We start from the raw sequence: 23,361 nt of genomic DNA, 5'->3' as shown, positions 1-23,361 counted from the left end.
AGAAGTGATTTCAGACAGTTTTTCAGACATTCTCCAACATTACAGGTATTAGTAAAGTACAAGCAATATAGACATGCTTTTTTCTTAACTTTACTGTACTCATTCCCATTTGCCTTAAGTAGATATCAACATCTCAAGGATACTGAAAAAATAATGCCTTTTCTAAGCAGAAGTAAAATTATGAAAATAATAATTAGGAAAATAAGCCAGTTTCAGCTGCAACCTCTAATTCAGTTCAGATCCCCTCAATCTGTAGATTTGCTACAAAATAGTGAAAGAAACTGCTTAATGACTGCTGAAGAGGAAATAGCAGCAATTTGAATGTGAAACCATATGCAAATGTGGCCTTCAGAAGCTGGTTGATGACTCAAAGAGACCCAGAGTGTTAAGTTGTTAACTTTGCACTATTTTGGCCAATTCCCAGTAATTAATATGTCTTTATATTCACATGCTATGTACTATCACTGAAAATTCTATTTCCCTGCTTGGCATTTACTCATCTACTTGATCGAAGACATGATTTGTGACACTGACTTCAAAGTAAAAATTTGGTTTTTTGCTGTAAACACCAATACTCTTTTTAGCCTTTCCAATATCATGTTATCAATTATAATAATTTTATTAAGTCTATTATCAGGTTTAATGATTTTTTTTTTTGGAAGCACAAACTTCAACCACTAAGGGCTGATTAAATCCAATCCAGCAATTCAGGCAGATGCTTATTAAAACTGTAAAGGAAGGAAGGCTTTGAAAAAATCAGCTATGTAGACTTTCTTTGAGAATGCAGTAATTTTCTACAGAACACACTTTAACCTAAAAAGCTGTCTTCTAGTTCTTGTGTATTGAAAAGTCTGATTCTGTTCACATCTGGAAGATAACAGATGCAATTTGGTGTGCTTGAGTTTGTTGGCTGAAAAAACTAATTGCATTTTATGTGGCTCAGAGTTTCTGTAATTATTAGTAGAATAAAAGCTGCCCAGAGTGCTGTCCTTTCAGTGGGCAACTGAGATCCACTAGACTTGATAATATTCAACTATATTTCACATTGCTTTTGTTCAGGGAGAACCCATCTTTTAGCAGCAAGACAAATAACAGAAATTGTCCATAAAGACCATGTATGACAAAGGGGAGACAGGGAGAACTCCGTCTCCTGTTCTCTAAAAGAGCCAAAAAGCAAAACAATCAATAAGAGTGCAATTGTCTTGCACAGGAGGTCATCAATCGTTACACGTTAACAGCTCCCTGGTACAAACTTGTACTTCATGGGTGGCTTGCAGGATTAACAAGATCCATGTGTAGGCATAGGAATGGATATAAGAGAAAAGTAAGAAAAGGAGAAATACTGGAATGGATCCCAAAGGAGCAGGAAAAAGGAAAAGCAAAACAACATGACAGGAATGAGAAAGACAGTACTGTGAGAAATCAAGTTAGTAAACAGTGCAGATCTTAAAAAAGTCACCTGAGTCATTACGCCTGACTATTTTTTGACATTTAACCCAATTGCATCAGCTTCAGTAGCAATATTTAAAGATTATTAGAAAGCTAGTAAGATGATCTTCTGAAATAGAGAGATTGAAAGGAACTAAATGTCAAAAAGCATTTAAAATTATTTTGAGAAGTCTCAATTAGCTATTGATCCCAAGATCGCAGAATCCTAGGATCATAGAATGGTTTGAGTTGGAAGGGACACTAAAGATCATCTTGTTCCAATGCCCCTGTCCTGGGAAGAGAGATGATATCACACAATAATAAGATTGTGAAGATGTTGCACACTAATAATCTCAAAAACTCTTATTTACACTTGATTCTTGAAAAGATTTGGAAAATAATAGCCAGTTCAGAAAGATCTGTTTTGCTTTGAAATGTCCAAATTCTGTTGTTTTTTTCACAGCTCCGCAGTCCATAAAACTACATTACAGTGAGATGAAATAAGACCCAGGAGAAACAGGAGTTTAAAAATGTTGGAAATAGCATTTGTATTATCTTAAGCACTTCTTAAGTCAGGCTGCCAAGATATTCTGTCATAAGGTTTGACTAGGGAGATTCTGTCCTCTTCATCCTGGAGGCTGCACTCATTCAGAGCTCCTGGAAATGCAAACTTCTGTTTGCTTTTACACCTGATACTGACAAAAGCCAGAACATTCTTGATGTGTCACATGACTTCATGTATAAACACATGTGTCTTCTATTGAGTGAGTGAATTATCAGTGTATTCCTCAGTGAAAAGGGATTATGGCAGTTTAGTGCTTCATTTAAAATGTTGAGTACATTCCCAAGTGTCAGCAGTAGCTGAAGTCTGACAGAAGGGCATTTCAGCTACTGAGCTTAGGGAAACAACTGGTGTTAAACCTGTCTGACATATCTGAGAAAAATCCCTTCTGTTACAGTCTGACTAATAACACCAAGATGCTTTATTGCACTTTTCAGCAGTAGGTCACAAAACACTTTGGAAAGGTGGCAAACATCATTACAGATACTTTACAAATATACTGATATTCTGGTACTTCTAGCCTTGGAGAAAGGAACTGGCAGAACATACAAATCTTATGTTTGCAGCATCTAGTAGTTATTCCATGGATTTATTGCATATATTTCATTAATTTGAGATGGAAAACCCCCCCTTTATAACAGCTCATCTCTCTATTTATTTTATATTCTGTGAGTATTTCATATGACCAACACATCAAGATAATAACAGGTCAGTGAATTACAGGGAATAACTATGAATAACAAGGAATAACTATGAAAAACATTACAGAAAGATAGTGAGAAAAATGATTCTTGGAATTTCTTATTTTCTTGATTGTAAGTGAGAGACATGGTCAAAAATATTTACAATATATCAGGCTTTTTTTTTTTCTCAGAAACAAGACTATCCTTAAAACAAAGTCTGCTATCCAAAAAGAATAAAAGATAAAGTAGCTAATTAATACTAATGGATAAAGGACCCAGTAGATCAAGAAAAGAGAAAATCTCCTGAAACAGCAATTCAGATTAACATTTAAAAAGACCTGCAATACCTAAGAGGCCCATATAAAGTAAACAGGGTCCGTAGCCCGGAAATATTTTAAAATTCCTTTGAAAATTCCTCTTCTCATTCTTCAGGCAAGTCTAACAACGTATAATGGACTAGTAGATACTGTCAGAATCTGTTTTGTTTGTGTCCATCAGAGGCCATCATTTATTTTGCCAAAAAATAGAGGATTGCAATGCCTGAGGTTTACGTTAACTTGCTGAGATTTCTCCAATTAAATCACCCACTGACAAAAGCAATTTTATTTAGTTTCTCTTTTATTCTGTCAGAAGCTGGAAAGATAAAAAAGTACTCTCCTGCAACTACATAAATCACGTGAAAAGCTATCAGTCAGAAAGCCAAGGCAAAACATTAAGCCCACAAAACAATGGACTTAGCTATGAGGACAAAACCAACAGAAAGTATCCTTTATTAACAACAGTTCACTACAACATTCAAATTTTGCACCATTTTAGGACTTTCTTTAGAGTAAGACAAGGACTCAAAAATGGAAGACATTCCCGACCTTGTGAAAATGAGACACAAAATATTACTCAAAATGCTAATTTATAAACTGCTTGTTTTGACTTGAAACATAATGAAATAAAATCAGAATTCAGAGCTACTTTAGCCACTTCTGTAAGCAGGAACAGACACAGGCACATTTGTGAGCTTCCTTTGTCTCTTTTTAATCTGATTTCATTTTTATATTAAAAAACATAGATCACAGACACAGATCTATGATATATGCTTATCTGCTGTTACAGTAGGAGATAGAGAAAAGCAGTACATGATTAAACATGTAACAAGTGTTGTACCTTAATGAAGCAACCTACTGAATATTCAGTGGAATTCACTAACTGCAGCATGGGGCTTTGCCAATAACTGCATACTAAAAGGGGGTGGGGGGAAGACAAAACAAAACCAACTCCAAAACACAAAAGCTGGGAAGCTACCAGGGCAGAGATCAAAAGTATTCTTATAAGATCATCGTTACATGGCTGAGCCACCCTGGGGATAAAAAATGCTTCATGCAGATTAGCTATACTTATAAAATGTAGTTAGTGTAAGCAAAGAAAAGGATGCGAGATTAAATTTTAGATGGCTTGCTAATATATCCATGCATACATTAATATGTCCTCTATATAACCCCAATTAATTTTATAACTGCAAGAGAAAGCTTCAGACTGCTGTTCCTGCCATGTAACAAAGCCTCAGCCTGTCCTAGTCCTCCACAGCTCTTAAAGAGCCTCTGAAATGCGGCATCTTTGCTCTGGAAGAACAGCCTGTGCTGTGGCACTGCTTCAACTCTGTCATACCTCAGTGACAGAAATTAAAACAAATCCAGCCCTATCTTTTTCTCTTCCCTATCCAAACTTCACCTATAGCATAGCAATCTTCCCCACTAATAGGAATTAAGGGGTCTCAGCAGTTCTGGAAAAATAAATGTGATTTCTTATCACAGTTAGATTATCACCCCAAAAGCACTAGGAACTACATTTACACAGGAGTATCAGGCATGATAATGCTGAAAGCTGCAGTAACCAGTTTTCCCTATGTAAATCTGGTTCCCTGGAAACTAGAGATACTTACAATTACATGAGCAGAGGACTTCCCTGTCATTGCTCAAGCCTGGTCTAGTGAAAGGTGTCCCTGTCTAAGGAAGGGGAGTTGGAACTAGATGATCTGCAAGGTCTCTTCCAACCCAAACCATTCTGGGATTCTGTAATTTAAAACAGCTACACAGGTCTGTTGAGTGTATTTCCTTATGCTATTTTACAGCTCTGTGCAGCAATATCCCAAGTTAATTTACAGTTCATGTGATCCACTGCAATATTAGGAGAGTCTTCGAGTTTGCTATTTTCACAGTACCTGTAACTAGTGCATGACTTTGGTTTTTACAGTCCCAAAGTTTGTTGAATTGAAAAATGGGACTTCTGTGTCCGAAAAAAAAAAAAATTACTATTGGATATTTTGACCTTATTTATCCAAATTGTCTCTAGAAACCAATTTTTCTTAAGTCAATGTTATTTCATGAAATAAATAGCTCTTGCCTAATCTATATTTTTAGACATAAAAAGTTACTCTTTATGAAAGTTACCAGGAAGCTCAGGCTAATACATTTTTCACAGAATTATTAATCATCCAGGCTTGTTTTCAGAGCCTCTTTCCCCATCTTTGTTAACTTGTTGGACAAGCATAGCAACCACTGTAGTGAGATCTGACTCACACTTGAACAGGGAAAGCTTCTGAGATGGGCAAAAAAGCTGTACCATTACAGACAGAAAAGAAAGATTGTCAGATTCCAGGAGCTTTCACAAAAAAATGACCTTCCTGCATCCAAGTAAATAAAAAGAATGATAAGCATGCAAAGGATACTACACACTTACCAGAAGGTTGGAATTGGGAAACAGAGAGCTCTGCCTTGGAGCAAACAGAAAACATCTTTCCCTCACTAGATACAGAGAATTTCAGAGAATCTTCCAGTCACTAGTGGTGCTCCCTACAGCTCTGTATTGGATTCAGTCCTGTCTAATATCTTTACTGATGATCTAAATGAGGGAATTGAAAGTAAATTCGCAGATGACACCAAGTCAGGTGAGAGTGTTGATCTGCTGGACAGTGGGAAGGCTCTGCAGAGGGATCTGGACAGGCTGTACTGATGGGCTGAAACCAGTGGTATGAAGTTCTACAAGGTCCTGCACTTCGGTCACAACAACCCCATGCAGTGCTACAGGATGGGAGCAGAGTGGCTGGAAAGCTGCCTGGCAGAAAAGGACCCGGGGGTTCTGGTCAACAGCAGCTGAACACGAGCCAGCAGTGTGCCCAGGTGGCCAAGAAGGTCAATGGCATCCTGGCCTGTGTCAGCAATAGTGTGGCCAGCAGGACCACAGCAGTGATCGTCCCCCTGTATCTGGCACTGGTGAGGCCTCACCACAAGTACTGTGTCCATTTCTGTGCTCTTCACTACAAGAAACACTTTTACGTGCTGGAATGAGTTCAGAGAAAGGCAATGGAGATGGGGGAGGGTCTAGAGGGTAACTTCTATGAGAAGCAGCTGAGGGAGCTGGGGTTGTTTAGCCTGAAAGAAGGGGTGACCCATTTCACCCTCAGGGGTGACCTATACAACTACCTGAAAGGTGGGAGTTGGCCTCTTCTCCCAGGAAACTAATGACAAGAGGAGAGAACACAGCTTGAATCTGCACCAGGGGAGATTCAAGTTGGACTTTAGGAAGACTTTCTTCATGGAAAGGGTTGTTCAACATTGAAACGGCCTGCCCAGGAAGGTGGTGGAGTCACCATCCCTGGAAGTGTTCAAGAAACCACTGGATGTGGTTGGTACTTTAGTGCCATGGCCTTGTTGACAAGGTGGTGATCAGTCAATGGTTGGACTTGATAATCCCAGAGCTCTTTTCTAGCTTAAATGAATCTGTGATTCTCTGGTTCAAGTAATGAGAAAGAGAGGGATTTTTGCCATCCACAAGGAAAAAGAAGAAATGAAATCAACATTCTGTGGCATTGGGAGATGCAAACCTCCTGTAAAGAGGTTGGTACAAATGTCAATTCATGGATAACCGTAACTTTGGAGACCGCTGAGCCCATTTACTCCATGTGGAGATGGGTTTTTTTCCCTTTCTCCACTGGATAGTCATCCCATCAATCCTGCTGAGCTGCAGGACAATGCCCCAGGACAGAAAGAAAAGCAGGAATAGCTAGAGTGTCTCCTTCCCTTCCAGAAAGTGAGGCCATGAAAGACGAGGCAGCTGAAGAGGTTTATTCCTGATCATCCCTGTTTGAAAATAACTTAGGTTAAGAAAATAACAGTAATTTACCTGGTTACTTGATTTTGCACATCTGTCATTGATGCTTACAGTCAAACCTGGCATTAAATTAGGAAATGAAGATAGCTGGAAGAGCCTGACATTTAAAATGTTCAGACAACCAAGGAGATACAAGATTCTTACAGGGATTTTTACTTTCCGGCTTATCCAAAAGAAGTGGAATATACTTAAAAAGCAAAAGCAAATCTAACATCACAATAATACTAATAAGGTTCATTTAGGAGCCAGAGTTATAATTCATTTAATGAACACTGATTAGCTCTGTTCCTAGGATGAAGGGGAAGAGGTGCACATTTAATTTGTAGACAGAACTTGCACGTCTGAGTACAGATGTCGGGTACAGTTGTGTTGAATTCAGATTTCCTAGAACACCAGAGATTCACAAAGTACTTTTTACTGAATTAGCACTTTCTAAGTCGTTTAAGAAAAACCTCCGTAGTATATAATGAAGCTTTATAGTGCAGACCAAAGGATTCTGAGCTTACTGCACCATCTCGTGTCAAACGACGGGAAGTGCAAGAAAATTATTTTAAACTCTTTTCATTACACTACATACTTTTTCCTTTAACAGATTAATAAAACACGATTTCATCAGCTCTGTAAGTTGCAAAGAACATTTATCATATTAATATGGCAGCTCTAACAAAACTTCTCCAATGTTAGCATTTTCCCAAATGTTAATACAGCTATGTAACTGAAAACTTCCTTTACAACTTCAGTGTTTGACATTCACAGTTGCTTAAGCTGTTGAAAATTTTATCTTCTCCACACTAATAAGCAGATCAACCTTTAACAGAAGTTTGAAGCTTTCTAAAATTAAACATTTTCCAGTACTGATTTGAGTGTACATGAAATGCTACAGGAGAGTAAAAAACAAAGTTAATGCAAAATACATGTCAGTTGCAGAAGTAAAAAACACAGAGAAAAGAGGATCTGGTTTTCAGCACAACTGCTCTTGCTCATTATTATCTTCTGAAAGGGAGTAATCTGGCTAGTGCATACTAGATTTTAGGTACTTAGAAGAAAAAACAAATCAAACTTTAATTTCAGAAAATCTATTCACATTTCGAAACAGTATTTATCATAATCAGTATCTGTGTGTCTCAAAGAGATTTTCAGAATGCATGAGGATGGGATTTCTTATTATTCAGCATATATAATTAGTGCAAAGTTGTTAAAGAAAATTAGTTTTATATTTTGCTTTCCCAAAAAGCCCTTCTGAAGTAATCCATAATCACAGAATCATAGAATCATAGATTGGTTGAGTTGGAAGGGATCATATTAAGGATCATCCAGTTCCAACCCCCCCTGCCACGGGCAGTGACAACTAGAGCAGGTTGCTCAAAGCCCCATCCAGCATGGCCTTGAACACTTCCAGTGATGGGGCAGCCACAACCAGGCAACCTGTGCCATTGTCTCACCATCTTACAGTATAGAATTTCTTCCTAATATTCAGTCTAATAATCCAATAATTATAACTTCCACTAGAGTATTTCTGGACTACATCAAACCACATAATCTGGAATATGAAATTACAGTCAAATTCTTTAAAATTTTGTGTACTTCAACTTCATATAAAATTTAAGATACTTCGTTTTTATGCAACTTGATCCATATCAGGCATTTTGAATCACGTATGATAAAAAAAGATGGCCTGAATCCTTCCATCCTGAGTGTTAGAAAATGTTTCAAGAATCCTTGGAATGTTTTACTTGGATAGGCCTGTGGTTTTTCTGCCTGAACTTCAACCATCCTCAAAATTTGTAACTAATGATGCAAGCATTTCCTCAAGCTGATAAGCTGGTTTATGGACGGAAATGCACATGCTCACTGAAAACGTGGGAGCAGGGTGATGGTAGCAAGCAGTCTACATGTACTGACACCTTTACAGAGAGAGTAATCAGGCATTGGAATGGGCTGCTCAGAGAGGTGGTGGATTCACCATCCCTGGAGATTTTTAAATGCAGATTGGACGTGGCACTGAGTGCCATGATCTAGTAAATGGACTGGATTTGGACCAAGGGTTGGACTCGATGATCTTGGAGGTCTCTTCCAACCCAATCGATTCTATGATTCTATGGCTTCCAGAGATGGCTGTGGGCACTGATCAGTTGCAGGGGGCTGGAATCAGCCATCCCAAAGGGAAGCTTTATAATTTTATGATCTTTGTAGATTTCTTTCCAAATGAACACAAATATGTAGAAACAAGCAACTCTTTCTTCTTCCAAAATCAAGTCACTTAGGAAAAGTGATGTGATTGAGATGGACATGTGACTTGGTCTTGGGATAACATTTTGGTTCCAAAGCATCTTAACTAGAATATTTTTATGCTTAAACATTTTTCTTTTATGATATTATTTCACACAGAAATATTGGGCTAATCATCCTGTCATCAGGTCATCGTGCAGCCACTAAACACAGGACACACAGGAGACAATGTGATCCCTGTTTTGGTGTCAAGGAAACTTCGCACTCTGATCTGAACATTCATGGGACTCTCTGGCAGACACACTCCCAGTGTGAGAGACTTTCACTACTGGGACAGGAGCCCCCTCACAGCGGGCAGCTCCAGCTCCAACGGGTGCTTCTGCTTGACCCCCTGCACACCCCACACTCACGCATAGGCAGAGCAGGTTTCCTTACTGGTTTGACCCCAGGTTTCCCATAGCAGAGTCTCAGATGTCTTATTCCATAAAGCAATTTATTCATGTTGCAGTGACACAGAAACAGCCTGAGCTGGTGCCTCTGAGGAGGAATCCTGAACAAAGGAACTCCTGGGCTTTTACTCAATGATATCATAGGATGGAAAGTCTGTAATTGAAGACGTTAACCAATTCTGACTAGATTTTGGAGTACTGAAATGCTATTTCTCAACTATGTGGAAATCATTATGATAAAAAGCTTCTGAACAGGGATTTCAGTCAACTCCCAGAAACAGAAGTGAATCCAAAGCAGATATTTCGGATAGGAAGGGCACCACAGTGCCACAAGCTCTAGCAGGTTTTCTCCAGCTTCCTGGCATAATTCTCTACTGAAGGTTAAATGACGTGACATAGACTGCAGAGGATAGAAAGCAGGAACTTCAAAGCCATTTGAAGAGAAAAATTGCTAAATTTAGATTAAATGGTAGGCATGAAATACTATTAAGTGGCAGATATGAGACACTTTGAATCTGAAGGAAAGGAAAGGGACAGGGTCAAAGATAAAAATCCTCAGATTGAGGGGAGAACTTGCAGAAGACACTGATTTCCAAGAGGAAATACTATATGGCTCCTCTCTTCCCATCACTTCAGAAAACAGCAGCAGACAATTTTTTCCTGTAACAATAGCAAATTAGACTGGAAGCTGTTTCAAGGGAACTGTAAGTGTCTGGGGATACCTTTTCCCCTCACTTCCCAACGAGCTTTTTATCATCACTGCTATACCCTCAGCTTGGATTATATAACCTTACTTGAAAGTCTCAAAATGTAAAGAAAAATATCCATTTTTGACTTTCACCACTGTAATCATAATACTAAAGAAGTCCTAGAGGAACAGGGATGTTTCCCTTCCAGGCAAGAAATTGCTTTGTCTGTGATTGTCCCCTGATGTTACACAGAGGCTCTGTGGAGGTAGTTGCTTCCAAATAACTAAAGTGATAACCTCAGCATAAGATATATCATTGCTTGGTATTCTTGGCTTCTGCAGTAGAAGCTAGGTAAGTAACCCAGAAAGCTGCTAAAACAAGAAAAGACAAACAATATGCAAACTAAACACAGGACCAACAAGAGCAGAGGACAAAGATTCATTCACATGGCTATTCCATGAAGGCTCAATAAACACCAGCTGTATTCACATCAATCTTTAATAATAAACATTTCCTTTCACTTGCAACCGTACTGTAAACACTCCATTAGGCAAGCAATGCCCATTTCACAGGCTTTGAGCACCAGAAGGAGCAAAGCCCATCTGCCTTGTTTGCTGCTTAGTTAATTGCTGGAATAAAACCATTACCCAGAACGTCACTGCCTCTAGTAAAAAATATTCTTCTTTTTTTCCCTTTCCCAGGCCTAGTAGAAAATAAAATAAGAAATTCATTATGCTCATCACTGCATTTTTGTTCCTTCCATTAGAGAAATTTTAGGAATATTTTCAAACTATTGCAGTCTTATGAAAGAGAAAATGTAAATTTTTGGAAAGGGATTTCTTTTTGGTTGTTATACAGGTTCACCAAGAAGATGAACATTTTTGCACAAGAAAATATATCAGAGGACACCAGACACACGTACAAAAAAAGCTTCTATATTTTATAAATAGTTGGCTTAATTAAAAGAAAGATATCTCTACAGCACTCTGAATTGCATCAAACTCCACAGAAAATAGCAAGTGCTTGAGCAATAAGGATATGAATAGTGGCAAATGAGCTCCTTTTTCAGGCATAACTTGTGACTTTGATACAGCTTTTTGAGAGATGAAAAAACTAGGATTCCATCAGACGGATACATTTATAATATTTTTTTCAGTTTCTGAACAAGGAAACAAGGATAATCAGGAAGAGAAGTCTGCCATTTCAAAATCACCATGTTATTGAGGCTGAGAACCTGCATTATTCCTTTCCCAATGCAGAGAAAAACAGGCTTATTTGCCAGGAATTATTTTTGCTCAAGCAAAAACCCCACTCAAAGCAAAAAGCTCACATCTCAGCACAAAGCTTTGTCAACTATACCTGTTACACTACAGCAAGCCTTAAAAACCCATCACAGGACAATCAATCTGCAATGATATGTTTCAAAAAGCAGCTTGTCTGTTTGTACAAAAAAATAAGTTTCCCATGCATTTCATGCTACATGTTTTCTCATATTTGAGGACCAAAGTCGCGGGAAGTATCGATCCTACCTTCAAAGGAGAAATGTGCGACTGTAACACATATCCATGGACATTCTCTATTTGAGACAAGTTCTTCTCTGACACGTGAACAAGCTCTGGGCCTCTCACTTCATGGGTTAAACGAGGCAAAGTATGATCATGTGGAGCATCCTCATCTTGATAACGATATTTCTAGACAAAAAAAAATAGAAAGGAAGAACAAATAAGCTTTGAGGAGACAATTCATATGTGTTAATATAATTACAGAATAACAAAGTATCAGACAGTAGACAATAATTATCAGATTTCCTAATCTGTTCAGGAGACCATTCAGTGGATAAGTAATTGGCAGAATGAGAGTCGTGGTTAATGGCTCTATGTTGAAGCAGAGGACAGTGATGAGTGGTGTCTCTCAGGGCTCTGTCTTGGGACTGCTGCTCTTCAATATCTTTATCAATGACAAAGACAGTGAGATCAAGTACACCCTCGACAAATTTGCAGGTGACACAAAACTGAGCAGTGCAGTTGACACAATAGAAGGAAGGGATGCCATCCAGAAAGAAATGGACAAACTTGAGAAGTGGGCCCACAAAGAACCTCATGAAGTTCAACAAGTCAAAGTGTAAGGCGATGGGTTAAGGTGATCACATTGGCTGATCTAATGGATGTCATCCCTGCCCATGGCAGGGCGTTGGAACTAGATGACCTTTAAGGTCCTTTCCAACCCAAACTGTTCTATGAATCTATGATTCATTCTATTGCATTGTATGCTTATTTATATATATATATATATAAAATATTTACAATACAGATATGCTATCCTGTCCAGATCATCCATGTAGCTTTACATCATGAGAAGCAGTGTGATGTGTCCTTAAAGACAGAACATCTCTTTGACCAGCAGTTAGCCCCTTCCCCATCACCATACTGCAGCGTAGTTGTCACATAAATGGGAGCCAAACCCCAGAGGAAATTAATTCACCATGAGTCCTGTGCTCATGAAAAGCAGAACACTTGCATGGATCTCTGCTGGTAGACTTCCTTTATAATTTGAATTGATCTATTAATCCAATAACTGCATATTGTTAGGACAAATTCAGTAATATCCATGTTCATGGGCCATAAACTGGAAAGTTTACAGAACAGATTTCCACTTTCCCATTTGCTTTTGTCTCCCTCCCACCCCAAGCACAGCTTTCTCTTTCTTCACAAGGTATGAGCCTAGAGCATTTCTGGGTCAATCTTGTTATGTGTTTGCCTCTTCTTAGCACCAAACTCATTGATTTTCATACATCTTTCCTCCCACAGCATCTCTTCACTGAAATGCTTTCAGCTGTGAACCAAAATGGTTTGACACAGCAAAAAGCCAGTGGTAAGGATGAAAACATCAAACCAGAATTAAGACTCTCCTGTAGAAATGCCTCATTAGTTTCAATTACCCTGCCCTGATGAGGTCCTGCAAATGTCCTTGAAATTACCCCATTCTCTAGAAAACTTTCTCTAAGGGTCAGTTCAGATTTTTGGAGGGAAAAGCATGATTGCACGGAAATGCTACTCTTCATTTGTCAAAAGAACAGGTGGATGTCTTATGATAATTAAATTACAAATCAGAGCCTGCTGCTGACAGGGTATTGTACACTGCCAACTAGCATCAGATATTTAAAATCCTCTGTAATTACCCATAATGGGGGAATGGAGTGTGCTACTGTGAATTTTTAATATGAGCATGCACTTCTATAAGAGATCATTCTCTCTACAGTGTGAGATTATTACAGCATCACTGCTCTTCACGTTGTACTCTCTAAAGGAGCATTCTAAGGCTGTGATTGCCAAAGAGATGTCAGCTAGACAGGATTGAAGACATGAATCCAGCAGGACATAACAGTCAAAAGCCTTAAATTTCAACAAAGGTAGTTCTCAAGTTACAGTAGCCAGACTACTGCACTGGCATGGAAATACAGATGTTCTTACAACCTATCTTTACAGATTGACAGTGAGTTAAGATAACTGGGAATTTGTCATTCAATTTTGGGCTGAAGGGAGCTGGTTTTTTTTTACAAAAGTCCTCAGTATTTTTTTTTTTTTTTTCAGTTGCCATCTGTTTGCTCTGCAGAAAATGCAAATAGAATATTGCATTTTATATCAGTTGAAATTGACCTGTATCCTAAGCTGCTGAATGTGGTCTGACTGGACTTGCCATCTAGAAGCACATGTCCCTGTTCTTCTCTACATGGCTTTTTGGCTGGACCACACTCCAATACATCACACATTACTTCTGCTTGCAATAGAAGGGCTGCAAAAGGAGGGAGCAAAGAGTGTTTTAGGAGTCACAAGGCTCTACAGTGTCCTGTGAAATAAGAGCAATCAGTGAATCCTGGTCTAAAGAATCTTGACCTACCAGAAAAAACCCTGACATATGCAACAGACACACAGGCAAAAAAGAGGCAGTGTTTTTCACTCAGCTGAAATTTTATAGTGGATACAGCTGATATATATTAATGGTGGAAAAAAGGTACTACAACACACTATGAGAGGATAACCCATTCATGTGTGGATTCTGCTCCCAATCTCTTTTCAAAGCCAGTGTGATAAAAATACTCTGGCTACCATATTATGTTTTGTCTCAGGAAACAATAGCAATACCACTAGTTTTAGCTCTTACACATCAGCATTTCAAGTCTTGTATACTATTTCTCTTTTACAGTCCTCTTCAGAAGGGGCCAGATTTCTGCACCTTAGAAGCTGTGAGGCTTCATATAACCCATATAACTTTGAGACCAGAGGGAAAGGAATTTCTGCAGAAAATTTCCCACATGAAACAGTGACCTCTTACAAATCCAGTTGTCCCATTGCAATCTGGAAACAGACAATGTATGCAACTGGGTCCCAACACTACTTTCTTCTTATTTCGCGCTCACTTGTCTTTTATCTCAAACCAGGATTTGAGCTGTTTTGCAACTCCCATGTATGTTAGCCCCACTGCTAGTCATCTGCTGCAACCTTGTCATGGGAACTACCTTTGAACAGGGTTCAAGCATCACCCAATGTGTACATGATATTAGGTTCAGAACTCAATAGACTGGATTTGCCCAGAGAAGTCCTGGATGCCCTATCCCTGGAGGTCTCCAAGACCAGGTTGGATGGGGCTTTGAAGAATGTGTCCCTGCCCTTAGCAGAGGGGTTGGAATTAGATTATCTTTAAGGTCCCTTCCAACCAAAACCATTCTATGATTCTGTGATTTGTTCAAAGTATCAGCAAATGACAAAAACTAAAATCATAAGGGACTTGGGCTATTCAGACAAACATTTAATCCACAAAGTCCCATTAAAAAATCTTAATGTCACCTTGTCTTCCTTTGGTGGTCAGTCTTTTCTTTGGTCTTCATTGTGTTGAATTTTACTGTCACTGCTCTTCAAAGGCAGCAAATTTCAATGTCATACCAATGAACATCTTCAGAAAACAAACTTTACAATTTGCACACACAAGTCATTGGGCATTCATCCAATCATGAGTAGAAATAATGTTACTCATCCAACTGATTGCAAATGAGCAACACAGCTTGAATTCTGAATATTTGCAATCAATCTATAGAGTATAAAGAAGAAAAATACTCTTCTCATTATATAAAATGGAAGAAATCACAATCTGCTTGCCAAGACTGTGGAAGTAGATTAGGAAGCTTAAATTATTGAATAATTATACTTATTGTGAATTATTTGCTCTTTTGTTTATCAAGTAGATTTTTAAGAAGCTTGTCACTATATCACAGCAATACCTTTCATCCAAGAAGCGCAAAGACAAGTGGTAGTCAGGTCTGATAACATCCTGTTGATGTGCATCATCTAAAGGTGGGTAAATTTAGGTACAGAAATACATCAACTTGCTCGAGGTCACAAAGAAAACCAGTTAATTAAGAACTTAGAAGATTTTCCCAGTCTACTCTTCTAAGTCCAGGATCAAGTGCAACTACACTGACTTTAATAGTGATAATAATTATTACTATTTAAAAATAAAGTTGTATGTTTGCTGCTAACATTGTAATTTTATTTTCTCGCAGTGCTTTGGGTAAGTTACAGTGTGCTTTCTTGGAGAAACACATAGTGAATTTTAGAAGACAAGAGGTTTCCTGTAAGAGCCAAATTGGTTCACAGAAAAAATGTTATCAGTGCTGAATACTGAGAATTTGCATAGATTTTCCATTTAATACAACAAGAAGTTAATTTTTTTTTAGGAGAGAGAGAAAAAAGACTATGATTTCTTATCTTAGTTTATTGAAAGAGTCTGTTTTTTGTCCATTGGAGGGAATACATGTTCATTTAAAAAAAAAAAAAAAAAAAAAAAGAAAGTAAAATGCAGTGGAACAAATATGTTTTACAGTATTACCCTCATCTGTTTTTTGAAATGCTATATAATTTTATTTTTCATGACAAAGAAAAAATGAGATGGACATTAGCCAAACTACCTCTTCCTTGTATTAGCTGGAGGCAGTTGCACGTTTTCCTCACAAGATGGCACCATCTTGTAACCATCAAGTTAAAGCATATTCTCACTTCGAACTGTGAAGTGATACAAGGAAAAAATAAGTATCTATGCAACGTCATAAAACTTCAAACTATTTTTATTTTGAACTGACCTGGCATACAATTATTATTAAAAAAAAAGACAGCAATTTTTTCAGTAAGTATACACATAGAGGTAATGAGCATACACAAAGCTGGCAGCTAGAGAAAAGTTTTAACAGATCATTTAAGTCTCAAAAATTACAAGCAAGTAGGAACCTATCAGTTATTGTGAGCTTTAGCATGAACAAAACCACTATGTATTGACAAGATTGAGACTAGCCCAGAATGCTGCATTCCTCCAGGAATTCTAAATCCTAATTAAAACCGCCTGCATGCAAATCTGTACCATGAGGTATTCAGCTCCATATGCTGCATCACATTTTGGACCTGTTAACAGCATCAGTTTAGGCCTCTGGAGGCTGCTACTTGCTATCCAATAATTTAAAATAGATTTTTAACTTGAAGTGCCAATATAAAAAAAGACATTCTAAGAGGGCGGCTTTGCTCAGATTAAATGGTGACTGTGGCTGCAGACTATAAAAATCAGTAACAGGAAAAAAAGAAAATCCAGCTAATACTGATTGTTTATCTAAGGGGAGCAAAGGAAAGACGTGGGAGAAACTGTACCATTTACCAGCATCAGGCAGTAGCCACCTCTCTATCCCTTTGTCCTGTAATAACTTCACTTGCATACTCTTTTTTATAGGCTTCAACTCTTCCAATCAAAATATTTTTTTTATATGTCCATGTTCCCTCAACCACTATAGAAGTCTTCATGCCTTGGTAACTCGTCCTTTTTTCCCTGCAGCTCCCCATGCAGACCTAGATGCACATGTGCCCATTGATCCCTTTAATCCTGCTGTTGCAGTTCCTCTGAGTGGAGGCACAGGAGCTTCACACATTCTCCTTTTCCACCCCTTGCCAGCCTTGAAGAGCACCTTCTGGCGTGGGATTGCTGTGCTGAGGTTACAACTGAGCATTTGGAGAGGCAGAGGCTGGTAAATGTTGTCAGTTGCTGTGTCTCAGTTTCCCTGCCACTAAGGCTGCGGTGGGAATGCAGCATGGCAAAACAGACACCCTAGGCTTACATCAGAAGATTACAAAGAAATCATGTCATGTAATAAATAAATAATATATTATAATTATTGCCTGAAACAAATGATAAAAGAGAAACAAACAGAAATCACAGAACAAGTGGCTTACCACTCTTGTATTTTCTGTACCAAAAAATTATATTTTAATTTAGTCCAGCAGCACATGACACAGCCAGCCATTTCTCTATTGCAGCTGAAACCATCTCCCCTGTATTCACACAGGAATTGTGTGTCTGTGGGATTTCAATGTAATTTTTTTACAGAAATTAGAGTATTCTGGCCAAGGGTTCTATGAGGCAAAAGGATGTTTTCAGGTTAAGACGGGTGACTGCTGTTGTAGATAACTGTTTCTATTCTTGCTTTTGCCACAGAACTCTCATGTAATGCTAGGTTTTTCACAAAACGTAACTTTCCACAGGTGTAGAACTTCGATATTACTCATTTTGAAAGGTCTTGGTAGCCATAGACGGACAGTTTTTGCAGAAGTGCTGAGCGACAGCCACTTCAGCTGAAATCAGGAGGAGCTGGGCTTTGTGCAGAAGAAATCACAGAATCATAGAACCATACAATATACTGAGTTGGAAGGAACCCATCAGGATCGTAAAGTCCAACTCCTGGCCCTGCACAGGACACCTGCACATACCGTGTGCCTGAGAGTGTTGTCCAAATGTTCCTTGAGCTCGGAATCCTGTGCCCTTGGTTGCCCATACAATAAAAAAAAATCTTCTCATGTTCAGGTGTAACTTCCTGTGCATCAGTTTCTGCCTGTTGCCTCTTTCTGCCTATTGCTTGGCACCACTGGGATGAGCCTGGATCCATCCTCTTGACACCCTCCCTTCAGATACACTGACAAGGTCCCCTCCGTGTAACAGGAAAATCAATGAAAAAACTAATAATGGAGCACAGTTTGAACTGCTTACATTAAATAATGCATGAAGATATATGCTAAATGTAAAATGCCATATGAAGTACCACTCTATATGAAAGAAGAAGAAAGTCCATGAAAACAAAAGTAACTCTATAATGAAAAATGTATTGGGGTTGATGTATGTTATAATACTACATTGCAATATATGGCCACAGAGGGCCTGCAATAAAATTGCTCAGGCCATCTTAATTCTTGCATTTCCTAAATCTGAGTGGTTAACTTTATCACCCTGCCATACCTTAACTGTACTTTGAACACAATGTATAAACACATAAAAAAACCCCATAAACTTTAATAGCATTCCTGCTTCCTCTGCTGTGAAGAAGGTATTTTTCAGTGTTTGTGGAAAACTGGCTCTTCTTAAATAAAAATACAAATTCTTCGTGTACATAAACTTGGCAATCTCACTGTTGTCACCCTGATGGACCCAGAACATTAGCTTTGAAGATAATGTTCTTTGTGTACCAAACCAATTTATGCTGGTGTTGAAAAAGTTATTACAAATCTCAAATATCTAGTCTTCTTATCAGTGCCCTCCTTGAAAAGTCATGAATTTTTAGTAACAGAATGATGGATTTAATCCATTTTAACTAGATGTTCAATAGGCCAGCAAAACACATTTATGTCAGGTGAATTTGCATGTGCTTGACACTCATAAGAATTGAGATAAACATTTCAACAGCAGAGCACTTACTGAAAAAACAGCTTTGGACCTTTGGGTCTTAATACTTCCACAGTCTTTCAGTACAGCATAACTGTGGTAAAATAATCTGCACTTTCAGATACTTTAATAAGCCCTGGTTAGTGCACAAACAGGCAAAGTTGCTGTCATTGTAAACAGAATACAGAGAAACATGAAGCTATTACATGAGCATGGGAATATTTGCTTTACTGAGGCTCTTGTAAAAAGCAGTATTTTCACATTTCACCTCTCCACAGCAACCTAATTCCTGATCTAAGGAGTCTACAGTTCCAGGGGAAGCTCCTTCAGCTCAATGATCTGATGGCAACACATCAGGGTAAAAGTAGTCCCAGGTCATGGGTTGAGCAGTAAAACAGTATCCCATTAAACTGTACTACCTGCAGGTAAGTTTAATGTAATGAGAAAATTGCTTGAGTTTACATCCTTTGAGCCCACAGAGGGAACGAATTTATCATCCTTGGGCCATACTTTACCTGAAATGAAGAGGGAACATCTTATCATATTTATTTATTCTATTTAAAAATAAGCTAACAAATGTATAACATCTGCATTTTCTGAAGGGCCAAGCAAGCCTGCCAGCACAGCCCTCCTTAGTTTTTTGAGTCCCATAGGGCCTGAACCAAGGCAGTGAGTGGGTTACGGTGAATAGAACTGCGGGTAGCAAGCAAAATTTCAGAAAACCACGGGATATATGCACATATGTCTACTATCTGTTGAACATGTAGATCTAGACACCTGCAATTTGCCTTTGTCTTACTTTGATAGGGAAGCATTTTTCACATTTTCACATTATGCATTTGACCTTAAATGTGGGAATCTTTGCTGGGTGAAGACAGTGATTCTCTGTTGGGGCTAATGTTTTCTGGGATTCTCCTTCCATAGTCAAGTTGGAAGAATAGCACTTTTTTTTTTTAAGTGATTTAAGCACTCATATTTTAAATAAGCAAACTGGGCTCTTGGTCTCCCAAAACTTAGCATCCATGCCTAAAGTTTGGGAAAAATCTCTGTCTTCACTGAGTCCAACCCTTAACCCAGCACTGCCATGTCTGCCACTAAACCATATGCCCAAGTCTCACATTCATATACCTTTTGAACACTTCCAGGGATAGAGATTCCACCACTTCACTTGGCAGCCTATTCCAATGCCAGACCACCCCTTTCCATGAAGAAATTTTTTCCTAATATCTAATCTAAATTTCCCCTGGAGCAATCTGAAGTAATTTCCTCTCATCCTGTCACTTGTTACCTGGGAAGAAGAGACTGACCCCCACTAGCTACAACCTCCTTTATGGTAGTTGCAGAGAGTGATCAGACACTTGATTTGTACCATGTTATAGTGTACATTTGGCAGAGTTAGTAATGTCTGAAAAGTTATTTAGAGCTGAAAAATGCTATAAAATACAAATTTATAACATGTGGCATAGAAGACTCTGTGGGCATCAGACAATGACTTAGATGGAAATTTACTACCAGTCCATTGAAAATCAAAACTCTACGTCTTAACCTAGAAAACCTCAAGTTTTATTGCTTTTGAAAGTTTTACCTGACTCTTCTGTTGGATACAACTACTGTGTCTCACCATTGTGCCTGCCTATCTTTGTGCTGAATTCTACAGAATTTTGTGCCTTTCTTGATTTTTTTTGGTAGTTATTACAGTTGCAAAGAGCAGGGACAGACAAAGGGGAAGGCTGAATACCTTAGAAGTTAGTAATGTTATCTCTGAGGCAACAGAAATTTCTTTCTGGCAAACTGACCTTATCAATGTTCAAAGCCATCCTTCTTCGTGATAACGCAAGCTTAATTAAAAGGTTAAGTCACTACTGTGTTCAATAAGAATTTCTATTTGAAAAAGTCTAGATACTGTAACAACTTTCTTTTCAATTTCTTTATGTTTTCAGCTGAAGAAAGTAAATTTCTTTTATAAAATATCATGAAGAAAACAAAATCTAAATTCCTTTGGTCCAATGACTAGCTTTCAGGAAGGCTGGGTAAATGACTGTCAGCTGAATAACAATGTCATGGTACATTTTCTGTGTTCTTAATTGTTAGAAAATTAGGACAAAGCAAAACTCATCCCAGTTAAAATTAGATTCAGCCCAGATCATAAGGCAATCATGAGGCACTCTTAACTTTGGAATGAAAGACATTATGATAAAATTACACCCAAAACAAAGCTCAGACAATCCCAAGCAAATAGCTTGGTCTAGACACAGCAGTTTTATTATTAGGCAGAGAGGGTTTTTTAAGTCCTGACCCAACAAATGGATTGATTGATTATATAAAACAATATTTTCCAGAACTTTATATATGCAGCGGGCCAAATCTGCAACATCCATCTGGAAATATAGCCTACTTAAAGCTATTTGATTATTCATTTTCCATCTCTTTTTTAGTGCTTGACTAAGTACTAGATGGATAGCCGAAGACCTATATCGCTGTCTGTTTTCTGATGAAGTAGCAACCTAAACTCCCCAAAATAAAAGTTTTCATGTAAAAATCACATAATTTTCTCTGCATAAATCACCTTTACAAGACCAGACAAGTTGCTCTGCATTTTCTGTCAATCCTTTGCTACTCAGCAGATAATACCAAGAAGTATTACAATTTATTGAGTCTGGAGCTGTGATTTTCTGCTGAGGAAGAGAAATGCTTCCTGGGAACCAAACCGAGAGCTCATTTTTATCTTGACAATGAGAAAGAAAGCATGACTTTCACTTGTTGTTGACCTTTCTTGCAGTTGGATCACAGATCTAAAAGTCAGTGGCTATATATATAACATTATTCACATCAAACTATCTTGTCTAGAGTGAGAAAAACACATTTTACTATTTATAAAACATGTCTGCATGAGCACAGTTCTGGCAACATTAATCACAATTGTGTGAATGATTATCCACACCAAGGAAAATGTATCTTTTTGAGTGATTCATCTCATCTCTGCTGCTCCAGAAGGGCTGCCCTTTAATGGTGCTTGATACTAACTACACAAAAGCTGAGATACTGGCACTGGTGAGCCTCATGCAGAAGTTCCTCTAGCTCTCAGACTTTGAGATAAACAGTGGATGTGTGCTTTTCTTTGGGAGGTGTGTTTAATTTTTGGTGTGCTGACTTTGTCCTAAATGTTAGGTGACTAAACCAAAGTGAAATCTATTTATGTGGGAATTGCAACAACTTGTGAACATACAACTAGATTAGATGTTTAGATTAGATATTAGGAAGAAATTATTTGCTGTAAGGGTGGTGAGACACACACACAGATAGCCCAGAGCAGTTGTGGATGCTCTATCCCTGAAGGTGTTCAAAGAGTTCAGATGGGGCTCTGAACAACCTGGGATTGTGGAAGATGTTGCTGCCCATGGCAGGGGGGTTAGAACAAGATGACATTTAATTTCCCTTCCAACCCAACCATTCTATGATTCTATGATTCCATCATTCTATGATTATTCATTACTTCAGAAGTTTTTGTGGAACCCAAAATATAAAAATAATTTTCTTTAACAACTTTGCATTAGCTTTATGTACTGAACAATCACTATGATCCCTTCCAAATCCAAACCATTCTATGATTCTATGATTCTATCTGTATTTTTGAAAGCTGGTAATCTCCAGGTTGTGTTAAATTAAGTTGATTCTTCTGCAGCTCACTTGGGAAGGACTGCATCATCTCATTTCCCTTGCTACCATGCAAACCATTAAACTTAACACAATATAGCATTATGCAAATCCCAGTTGCTAGTAATATTTTGACCCTATCCATCCATGTTCTCAGACATATTTTTCAGCTTTATTAGCGTATTAAAATTGCGTCCTTAATAGTTTTTTTTACCCATCAAAGTAATGATTAAATGTTGCAGCAGGAAATGTCTTGAAGAATTTCTTTTACAAACGATTAACTAGTGTTATAAGATATTTGCTAGTTGTCTGAGCAAATGTAGGATGATAATCTCACTTTTGTACTGACTATCCTCATTTTTTAAAATATTATTACAATAATAAAATAGCTAGTAGAAGTATGGATCTTAACACTTTTTCTTCTTGAAATTTCTAATTAATAAGTGTCATGGAACCACTGTAAAAATATTTCCTTTGTTTTTTATCACACTGCATTTTCAAATAAAATCAATACAAGTTTATGTCTTAAAAAGCTTGATGAATAAGACCCCTGGAATACATTACATTAACAGGACAAAGTCTGTTCTCAAAGCTTCTCAAGAACTTTGTTGGAGCCAATGTTTTCCAAGTGAAGGTTATTCTACTGTTGCACCAAAATTTCTGAGGTGTTTCAGTTATTTTGCCAATCACATGAAAATTAAGTTCATGAGTCCCTCCCACCTCACTAACTTTCTCACGTCAGTGTGACTCATTTGCAAGTG

General features: G+C 38.0%; 1 protein-coding gene across 27 annotated transcripts in view; it reads right to left on the bottom strand.

Moving 5' to 3' along the window:
• The window catches only part of DLG2 (discs large MAGUK scaffold protein 2), a 998,134-nt gene that overhangs the window by 528,034 nt on the left and 446,739 nt on the right, over positions 1–23,361 (bottom strand). For all 27 annotated transcript variants that reach the window (XM_064644938.1, XM_064644939.1, XM_064644940.1 and 24 more), the window contains one exon: positions 11,731–11,892. In XM_064644938.1, the coding sequence (XP_064501008.1) occupies positions 11,731–11,892 (162 nt within the window). The remainder of the gene's footprint in view (positions 1–11,730; positions 11,893–23,361) is intronic.

This window comes from Pseudopipra pipra, chromosome 2 (assembly GCF_036250125.1).
Source record: "Pseudopipra pipra isolate bDixPip1 chromosome 2, bDixPip1.hap1, whole genome shotgun sequence".
Taxonomy (NCBI): Eukaryota; Metazoa; Chordata; class Aves; order Passeriformes; family Pipridae; genus Pseudopipra; species Pseudopipra pipra.
Note: the sequence above shows the minus strand (reverse complement) of the source record. Positions and strands in the feature narration are given on the sequence as shown.